General features: G+C 39.0%; 1 protein-coding gene across 5 annotated transcripts in view; it reads right to left on the bottom strand.

Moving 5' to 3' along the window:
• The window catches only part of Herc1 (HECT and RLD domain containing E3 ubiquitin protein ligase family member 1), a 159,282-nt gene that overhangs the window by 129,139 nt on the left and 19,291 nt on the right, over positions 1-10,852 (bottom strand). For all 5 annotated transcript variants that reach the window (XM_029481107.1, XM_029481103.1, XM_029481105.1 and 2 more), the window contains exons 2-3: positions 8,288-9,243; positions 4,502-4,597 (exon numbers count right to left, since the gene is read on the bottom strand). In XM_029481107.1, the coding sequence (XP_029336967.1) occupies positions 4,502-4,597; positions 8,288-9,217 (1,026 nt within the window). In that variant the 5' untranslated portion in view covers positions 9,218-9,243. The remainder of the gene's footprint in view (positions 1-4,501; positions 4,598-8,287; positions 9,244-10,852) is intronic.

Genomic DNA, 10,852 nt, shown 5'->3' with positions numbered 1-10,852 from the left:
ACTGGACCATGAGTTACTTGGCGGGATATTGGGTTCCCTCCCCCTTCCTTTATAACTGAGTGTCTGGAAATAGTAAAATTGAGCTTTGATCAGGAAAAAAAAAAAAAAAAAAAGAAAGAAAGAGGGAGGGATGGAAGGAGGAAGGGAATAAAGATAGTATGAAAATCTATAATACAGGAAATTTTTCTGAAATAAAAAGATACCTGAAACCAAATATTGAATTCTCACATATCTAAGATTATTATCCCAGAAAAAAAAAACAACATTACTGATCTTTAAAGGAAAAAAACACTATTTTTTTTCAATTGCTTCTCATCAAAATGAGCATGTGACTTGTACCTTCAAAAGTGATCTTCAGACTTTGGCAATGTTTATGCCAAAAGACATTAGAGTAGCAGATTTAATATTCACAAGAAAAGATAATGTGAACCAATGATTCGACCAAAAGCAGTTTTAAAGAATAAAAAGCTCAGTAGTTATCAGCATACAAAACTCAAGGGGGAATCCTCTTATTCTTCTGTGCTGTCATTGAGAATCTAGACAATAGGCTTTAAAGTCAAAAAGAATAGAGGCTTGTGAAACAAATAGTAAATAAGGGTCAAAGGGCAGAGATTTAGGAACAGTTCAACTGAAAAAATAGGTTAAATGAAAAAAAAATGGTTTTTAGCAACCACACAGCAGCTGTTGTCATTTTAAGCTTGCTCTATGTGTTCTCACACATATGTGTGTGACAAGTGTAACGTGGTTAAAACAAAAGAAGGATATTCTACTGTGATCGCTATATTCTTGAGAATCAGCAGACTCCATTTGAAGGAAAAAAGACATAAATGTAATGTAGGCGAGGTTAGGTAAGCAATCAGTAGCTCAAAGAGCATTTTGACTTTAAATCAATGTGTCAATCACCATCTCCCATACATACACATGGACCCACACACTCTTTGTAGCTATGTCCACTACAAATGCCTAGAAAGATCAAATTAGTAGTGAGTAAACATCTGTAACACCCTGATTATGGCTGTGAAAATCAACTTTCTCAATAAAAGAAACCGGCAAATTTGAGGGAAGACAACGAGTTAATTGCCTAGTGCAAGAAGAATTTGAACATAAGCCAGAAACAACAAACAAGACAGCAAGAAAGCTACCAGAGATTAGTAGCCTCCTGTCAGTCAGAAGAATCCAGTTACAACCCCAAAGGGACTGCTACCTCATTACCCAAAATGAAGCAATATGGCATATAAGAACTTCACAGACTGAAACTCAAAGGAGTTCAAACCTAAGTTTTTAAATGAAGTTAATTGGTAAAATTTGGAGGATGATTAAAGTAGTAATTCATTCAACTAAAAACTAGTCAATAAACAGTAAATGGGGAGCCTGGCATGGCGGCACATGCCTTTAATTCCAGTGCTTAGAGGAAGAGGCAGGTGGATCTCTGAATTCCAGGCATCCTGTTCTACAAAGTGAGCTCCAGGACATCCAGAGCTGTTACACAGAGAAACTCTATTTAGAAACCCCATTCACCTCCCCCCAAAAAAGAGAATAGGGAGAATCAAGCAGCTATTCTACCTTTCCTATACAAACTAGCAGAATAGTCAGTTGATAAAAGAAACAATTCTCTAAAAATTATTCCAACTAATAAATGGAGAAAAAATAAAAGAATTAGAATATCATATAACTACCACCAACTCAAAGAAGGGAATATGAACACAAAGACTAAGAGATTTTGGGGGGACTGGAGAGATGGCTCAGTGGTTAAGAGCACTGACTGTTCTTCCAGAGGTCCTGAAGTCAATTCCAAGTAACCACATGGTGGCTCACAACCATCTGTAATAGGGTCTGATGACCTCTTCTGGTGTGTCTGAAGACAGCTACAGTGTATCACATACATACATACATACATACATACATCTTTAAAAAGAAGAAAGGAAGGAAGGAAGGAAGGAAGGAAGGAAGGAAGGAAGGAATTTTGTTATATGTTGAAACGTCTTTTGGGGATATACCCAGGAATGGTATAACTGGGTCCTCAGGTAGAACTATTTCCAATTTTCTGAGGAACCACCAGAGTGATTTCAAGAGTGGTTCTACCAGCTTGCAATCCCACCAATAATGGAGGAGTGTTCCTCTTTCTCCACATCCTCACTAGCATTTGCTGTCACCTGAGTTTTTGATCTTAGCAATTCTGACTGGTGTGAGGTAGAATCTCAGGGTCTTTTTGATTTGCATTTCTCTGACAACTAAGGATGTTGAACATTTTTTTTTTTTTTTTTTTTTTTTTTTTGGTTTTTCAAGACAGGATTTCTCTATGTAGCCTTGGCTGTCCTGGAACTCACTTTGTAGACCAGGCTGGCCTCGAACTCAGAAATCCCCCTGCCTCTGCCTCCCAAGTGCTGGGATTAAAGGTGTCCACCACCACATCCGGCCTGAACATTTCTTTAACTGCTTCTCAGCCATTCGGTATTCCTCAGCTGCGAATTCTTTGTTTAGCTCTGTACCCCATTTTTTAATTGGGTAATTTGGTTCTCTGGAGTCTCTACTATGTTCATAGCAGCCTTATTTATAATAATCAGAAGCTGGAAACAACCCAGATGTCCCTCAACAGAAGAATGGATACAGAAAATGCAGACATTTACACAATGGAGTACTACTTAGCTATTAAAAACAATGACTTCATGAAATTCACAGGCAAATGGATGGAACTAGAAAATATCATCCAGATATCATCTGGATATCATCCAGAACTAGAAAATATATCCCAGTCACAAAAGAACACACATGGTATGTACTCACTGATAAGTAGATATTAGCCCCCCCGGAAAAAAAAAGGTTTGGAATGCCCACAATACAACTCACAGACCATATGAAACCCAAGAAGGAGGAAGACCAAAGTGTGGATGCTTCTGTCCTACTCAGAAGGGAAGGTAGAGGGAGGGATGTGGGAGGAAGAGGGAAAGGGAAGGAAAAGAGGGGGAAGGAGACAGGGGAGAAGTACAGAGGGTCAGGAATTTGAACAAAAGTGTATAGCAGTAGGGGAGGGGGAGCACTAGAAAGTCCCAAATGCCAGGGACCCAAGAGGTTCCCAAGACCCAATAGGGATGACATTAGCCAAAACACCCAACAAAGGGGAGAGAGAATCTGTAGAGACCATATCCAGTGGATAGGCACAGCCCCTGGTTGAGGGATGAGGCCACCCACTAATCTCAATATTAACCCAGAATTGCTCCTGTCAAAAGGAAATGCAGGGACAAAAAGTGGAGCAGAGATTGATGCAAAGGCCATCCAGAAACTGCCCCACCTAGGGATCTATCCCATCTGTAGACACCAAACCCAGACACTATTGCTGATGCCAAGAAGCACTTACTGACAGGAGCCTGGTATGGCTGTCCCCTGAGAGCCTGAGCCAGAGCCTAACCAATACAGATGTGGATGCACACAGCCAACTATCGGACTGAGTGCAGGGACCCCAATGGAGTAACTTAGTTAGGAGGAGGACTGAAGGCGCTGAAGGGGTTTGCAACCCCATAGGAAGAACAACAATATCAAGCAACCAGACACCCTCCCTCCCCCCAGCTCCCAGGGACTAAAACCACCAGGAGGGACCCATGGCTCCAGCTGCACAGGTAACAGATGTTGCCTTATCTGGCATCAATAGGAGGGGAGTTCCTTGGTCCTATAGAGGCTCAATGACCAAGCATAGGGGAATGCTAGGGTACTGAGGTATAAATAGATGAGTGGGTGGGGGAGCACCTTCATAGAAACAGGGGGGCAGGGAAGGGGACAGGGGGTTGGGGGAGGGGAAACTGAGAAGGAGAATAACGTTTGAAATGTAAATAAATAACCAATTTTTTAAAAAGTGATTTTAAAAACATTTTTTAAGTGGGAAAAAAAGTGAGTTAGAGTCCAGGCACATGCACGTGGGTGACACAACTAAAAATGGCAAGGAAATTAGTTTAAAAGTCAAGACAGTGAACTGTTGTAGAGTAGAGAAAAGGTAATGACCAGAATGTGAAAAGCCTTCTGCAGTGGATGGCAAATTCTATTTACTTTTCGTGTGTGTGTGTGTGTGTGTGTGTGTGTGTGTGTGTGTGTGTGTGTAATTGAGAAAGTTTGTTCTTTCCTTCTACCATGTGGTACCTGGCAATTATAATCAAGTTGTTAGGTTTGATGGCAATCTTTTTTTTAAGTCTAGGTAACGATTAGAAGAATATTTATTTTACAACAATTTGTTAAGGTATACAATTATTTATAATTCCTTCTGAATCTGTTTTACTCAATAACTTTTTTCAACAAAAGTTACCAATACATGATCCAAAAATTAAAATAACTAAAAGGAGACACACTGAAAAGTACCTCTTTCCAAGCCCTGGCAACGAAACACTGAGCTCCAATCTTCAGGGAGAGCCAACCACTGGCACCATTTTCTTTTAGAGACTTTCTAGAGATAAATGTTTGCCGTAACATTTTACAACAAAGTCATTTTTAATGCAAAGCTATGAAAATTACATACCTCTTCAAAAAGACATAATGCTGCCTCATAGAGTGAACATAAGCCTTCAGATGTTCTGGTTGGTTCTCTCCACTGACTCCGATCAGCAGATGAACCCTGTAATTAAATATTGTGGGGTACAATATGGAAAGGAAACAGACATATAAGTTAAAAAAAATCTACTTTAAAAACTTTGTAAGATTAGGTGTACTACCAATTATTATTAGGACAAAACCAACTAAAAGTGTTTCAAAAATCTATTGCGTCAAATGATCAATCAAGCACCAATCACTTTATAACTGCCTCATTAAATAGTGAGAAAGCCATACTAAATAAAACACAAGATGTTGAAAACAGCAGTCTACTTTTCAGTGTATCTTTGACTTACTAAGAAGCATATATGACAAGGTATATGGCCTTGGATGGAGGAAGGGTGATTTCTGACTAGGTACACCTGATATTTGTCCAGGAATAAACAAATAGACAGAAACTTGAAAACTAGCAATAAAATCATTCTGCTACACATTTTATAGCTACTATAAGATAGTCATTTGTGGAAAAGGTTAACCTATTTAACAAAAGCAAGTAAACTGTATATAATAGAATCAGAAAAATATGGATTTCAAAGGTAAACTTAAGGTTGTAAGAATGACTTCACACAGTATGTGACTCAGGAGTCTGTGTTATATTATGATACTCAGTAGACTAACACAGTTGCTTCATACTTTTAAGATCAAGGTAAATAATATCTTACCTCACAAATTATGAAATTACCTCACATGATAATTGAAAAAATATGCAAAGCACCTGATAGAAAACAGGCACTAAAATTAGTTTACTTTCTCCTCGCTCCAAATAGTGAGGAGCAGTGAATCAAAGAAGCTGAAAAGGCAGGGTGCAGAATATTATTAAATAAAAAAATAAAACACATATATACAAAGTCATATATACATATATATATAATAATGATTTCTTGAGCTTATAGAGTCAATGTAAATATCAAGTCAATTTGTGACTATATAAGCAAGCTTATGCTAGAAGATGCTAAAATGCTATAAGATAGAAGGGGTGTAGAGTGCTTGCCTAGCACATTAGATCCTGGGGTAATGGAGCACAGGGTGTGGGGTGGAAGGATGAGGCAATAAAAGGCAACAGTGTTATTAGATTATAGATCCTCTAGCTGCTTCTCTCTTCCCCATAACAGCCAAGCTCTCCTGCAACCTCTTTCCAGGTGCCTGGTAGTTCCATGCCTCCCATTTGCAGCTTTAAGCAAGATTAATCCCCTCTACACATACACACCTAAATATGCAAAACAAACAAACAAACAAACAACAACAACAAAAAAACCATTATGGTCCCACACAGTATCTGACTCCTTGGCTTACAGACTTAGCCAGACTAAATCATGTGGTATGGAACTTCCCCCTTCTCAACTAGAAATTTGCAAGTTAGAAATCCATGTTATGCAATCTCAAGACATTTCCATATTCATATTCTCTCTCTCTCTCTCTCTCTCTCTCTCTCTCTCACACACACACACACACACACACACACACACAAACGTCAGCTTCCTTCCTGAACCTGTTGTATCTGACATGCATTTCTTTATAACAAATAGATATGTGGAAATCAGTCAAGTCCTGGGGTACTCCTTTCCTTCTTAAAAAAAAAAAAAAAAGGTGAAGAAGCCTCTTACTAATTTTGTTCTAGAAAAACATACCATGGTAAACATATACTGTGGCACACACCTTTAATTCAAGCACTCAGGAGGCAGAGGTAGGAAAATCTCTGAATTCAAAGCCAGCCTGGCGTACAGAGCTAGTTCCAGGATAGCTAGGGCTACATGGAGAAAAACACATACAAAGAAAAAAAGAAAGGAAAGGGAAGGAGGGAGGGAGGGAGGAAAGGGGAGGGGAGGGAAGAAAGGGAAGGGGAAGGGGAGGGAGGGAGATAAAGTAACCAAACATTTACAGTTCAGTTCACAAATACAAAACATATACCAGATAAAAAGTTCAATGCTTCTGCTTTGAAAGTGATTGTTTTTTATGAAATACTTTTATTAATCAAAAGCTTTGCATTTCACTTGGTGATAGAGGGAAGGTTTGAAATATGTAAATATAACAAGTGGCATCTTTGTGATTTTAAAATACATTTGTTAGGTTATATTGGGCAATAAAAGGTACACGAACTCACTCTCCCCCCTCCTCCCTCCCTTACAAACACACAAACCTGGAAGGATACTATGGCACATACCTTTAATTTCAGAGGCAGAAGCAAGTGGATCTCTGTGAATTCAAGGCCAACCTGGCCAAGAGTTCCAGGTCAGCCAGGGATACACAATGAGACCATTTAAAACACACACTCACACACTCACAAACACACACACACAAAGCAAAAACAAACAACCAAAACCTGATCAATTTAACTTAACTGAACTTATACCTAAGTCAGTTTATAAGTATTTGAGCCTTAATATTTTAAAATTCAAATTTTTATTCTTGGTTTTCAAAGTTATTACAGTTCAGTCTTGCAAATTCTTAAAATTTATCATATATATGCTTATTCTTTAATATAATATTCAAGGTTATGAAATTGTAGGAATTCACTTCTACAGACAACAAACTCTTTACAGACTTCTGCTTAACTCACTACTTCTGTTTATTCAGGTCTCTGTTCAAATGTTACAACTCAGAGTCCCAACCTGACATTAACTAAAACAGCATACCTTTAACTCTCAAACTATCATTCTCTCCTTTCCTCTTAAAACGTCTCACCTGAAATTATGATTTTTTTTTATACTTATTTCTATGTGTACAGGTATTTTGCCTACATGTATAGCTGAGCACCATGTGCATTCAGTGACCACAGAGACCAGAAGAGGGTGTTGGATCTCGTGGAACTGAAGTTACAGATGGCTGTAAGTCTCCATGCAGGTGTTGGGACCTGAACCTGGGTCCTCTCCAAGAGCAACAAGGTCTTAACTGCTGAGCCATTTCTCTAGTTCCCTAAATTTATGAATTTCTTTCCTGATCATCCTAGCACGATGTGAACTTAGTAAGAGCAGAAATTGTATCTCTAGGGCTGTATCTTCAGGTCCTAAAATAATACTTGAAACATAGTACATAATTTTTGAAAACTAGAAAAAGGCCTGCTATGGTGGTGCACACTTGTAATTGTAGCACTTGGGAGGTAGAAGCAGAAGGATCAGGAATTCAAGGCCAGTCAAAGCTACATATCAAGTTTGAGGCCAGACTGCAAAAAAATGGAAAGGATGAGATCGGAGATGCTTTTTTAAAAAAAAAACTGCTGGGCTGGAGAGATGGCTCAGCTGAATATTCTTCCAGAGGTCCTGAATTCAAATCCCAGCAACCACATGGTGGCTCACAACCATCTGTAATGAGATCTGATGCCCTCTTCTGGTGTGTCTGAAGACAGCTACAGTGTATTTATATATAATAAATAAATAAATAAATAAATAAATAAATAAATAAATCTTTAAAAAAAAACAAACTGCCATACTCACTAGTCAAGGTCTCTCATTTTACTCATGAATGTAAAGTTAGGTTAATTCTCCAAATCCACTAAAATAAACTAAGACTTAAACTAGAAACTCAGCGTCTGACCTAGGGGCCTTCATTGTAATAGCAATATGTGTGAGTTTCCCCCTCAAAGCACAAAAAAATATTTAACCAACTTAACATACCAAAAGAACTCCCAAATCTCTTACAAGAGCCACAAAATTATTAAAAGCAGGGTTGACTAGCTAGCAATTTTTCAAAGTTAATGCTTGGGATACATGGTACATACCAAAGATCGCCTCATCTGCATTAATATAGCCATAAAGCAGTCAAAGCTGATCATTCCTTCCTGGCTTGACAGTAGTTTGTTTTTCTCCATAGTATATACAACTGCTGAAGCCCCCAAAGCCATTTCTATCCATTCAAGAAGGTATCTCAAAGAGCCTCTCTGAGCTGCTAAGCCAAGCAGCAACTCAGAAGCTAATCGACGACCTAAAGTGTCTGCCCCAGAATTGGGAATAGTTACTCCTTTAAGAAATGTTGTGACTTGTGATAAGCAGTCCAAGCCCATAGGAGGAATCTTGCTTTCATTTGCTAAAGACAATGGAGGCAAAGAGCTCACAACTTCAATTGCAGTATGAATAACGTCGTTGCAGAGACTGAGACCAGGTCCCGACACAGGCATCATCCAACTCTGTCTCAGAAGTGCAAATAACAAACTTAGACCAGTTCGGACACCCATTTCTATAAGTGCATCAGTGCTTGACCGGGGGCGTTCACTGACAGAATGGACATCTGCTGAACCAGAGCTGCTCTCCGGAGAATGCTGCTGCTGTTTCACTTTGCCTTTGTCGTGGTACTTATTAGAAAGTGCATAAAAGACACGTTGGAGTACAAGCAGTCGTTTTCGTAGCGCCCCAGCAAATGGAGAATCTGAACATACCATCTTTGCTAGTGCTAGCTGGCTGCTAAGAAGGGCATCCAAATAATGGTCCTGTTCATCACTTGAAAGAGACTCACGTTCAAAATCAGGCAACTGTGGTCCTTTGAGGCATAAAACCTGTTGAGGCAAAGGTACTACTTCCTTATTGCTGATCAGTTTAGAATACAAAACGGTAACTCCCTCTCTTGTAGCAATAGATTCACTGTCCTCTGTAATCCAGGAGCTATTCAGGTGTTCAAGCCATTTCAGTTTCACTGGTGGAACCATAGTCGCCATCTTGATTTACTCTTCAGCCATTAGTTCTACAGAGAAAGAAAAGGAGACAATGAAAAAACTAGAACAGATGACTCCTAGAACGTTTCTGAACTTCCATCTAATATTACATTCAGTGGTTTCAAAACTAGTGAGATGTAAAGGAAGCCTAAGGTTTAGCTCATAGTATATGCAATGGTTATATTTTAGCTTTGATAAGTATATCAAATATAAGACATTAAATAAGACAAAAATGTATAAAGGTCTTTGGAACTAAAACGTGCAAAATTTTAAAAAGTTAGTTTAGAAAATGGTATTTCATTCTTTCATTTTAAAACAGGGTGAGGGGTATGTTCCATGGCAGAGTAATGTGAAGCCCCATGTTTGATTGGGGGAAGGGGAAAGGAAAGGGTATCTGAATGGTTTGGTTGATAAAATCTATGTGACATAGAATAAGAATTTTAAAAACTTAGAATCTGAACTCTCTCAAGAAGCCTGCACCCATATCTTGGCTGTATGCTGGCCTTTCTTTGGCATCTCTCTTTCCCTTAATGCCTGTGTTTCTTAACAAATTCTGTTTGCTTGTTTCTTTCGAAGAATAAAATAACTAGAAGTTTTTTGACAATTTACTATAGAAAACAAAATTCTGTGGCGAAAGCAGCCAAGAACTAATCTCTTCCCCCTGGCTCTCCCTTCCACTTCCACGGCTACCTGAGATATTTCGATTTCAGGAAAGAGTCCCTTTGTATTTCATTTGCATATACTGCTCCTTCTACTTAAGAACCTGCCTTCACCCAGTCAATTTCTAGTGCACGATCTCAGTTTAAACAGCTCAACACCAGGAACTTATCTCTCTGGACTCAGTCAGTCAACTTAATCTATAAATTAACTGTCACTTCCTCGGGGAAATCTATCCGTAACTGTGCCCACATGAGAGCAAGTCTATCTTTTAAAATACACACCAACCACTACTTTAAATCCATAACACCTTTCACAGTTTGCAATTATATACTATTTGTGTCATTATCTGCTTAATGTGTATTTTTAACAAAGTGAAAACTATACTGCTTAGTTTTTAATCCCTAGTTCCTGATAGTTTCTAAGACCCTAGAATTGTCCTAAGTGATGGGGGGGGAGGGGGCTTTTTTTGATATTCACAAGCAAGCTCCATTCTAACATATCTGAATGTATGCTCAGGTGACTGGGACTCCTGGTGAGCTCCATTCTGAAGGAAATGGATATCAAAGAAACCAAACCAGTGAGTAAAGGATTAGAGTTTCCATGCCTACCTCCAGACCTCTGGGGAGTGAAAGGAAGACAGCTACTGAGTAGACATTTATCAAAGCCATTCACTTCTCCAAGCTCAGAAAGCCAATTTCCAAAGTTCTGCAGCTTTACTTCCAACATGCTGCAGCACAGTCTCCAACCCCAGGCACCTGCTGATTTGTTGGGATACTTTTACTCAGATAAACTGTTAAACAATAGCAGAAGAGGAGACAGGCCAGGGGTGGTGGAGCACACCTTTAATCCCAGCACTTGGGAGGCAGAGGCAGGTGGATTTCTGAGTTCAAGGCCAGCCTGGTCTACAAAGTGAGTTCCAGGACAGCCAGGGCTACACAGAGAAACCCTGTCTTGAAAAAAACCAAAGGAAAGAAAGAA

Source organism: Mus caroli, chromosome 9 (assembly GCF_900094665.2).
Source record: "Mus caroli chromosome 9, CAROLI_EIJ_v1.1, whole genome shotgun sequence".
Lineage (NCBI taxonomy): Eukaryota > Metazoa > Chordata > Mammalia > Rodentia > Muridae > Mus > Mus caroli.
This window is presented reverse-complemented; position numbering and strand designations above follow the sequence as displayed.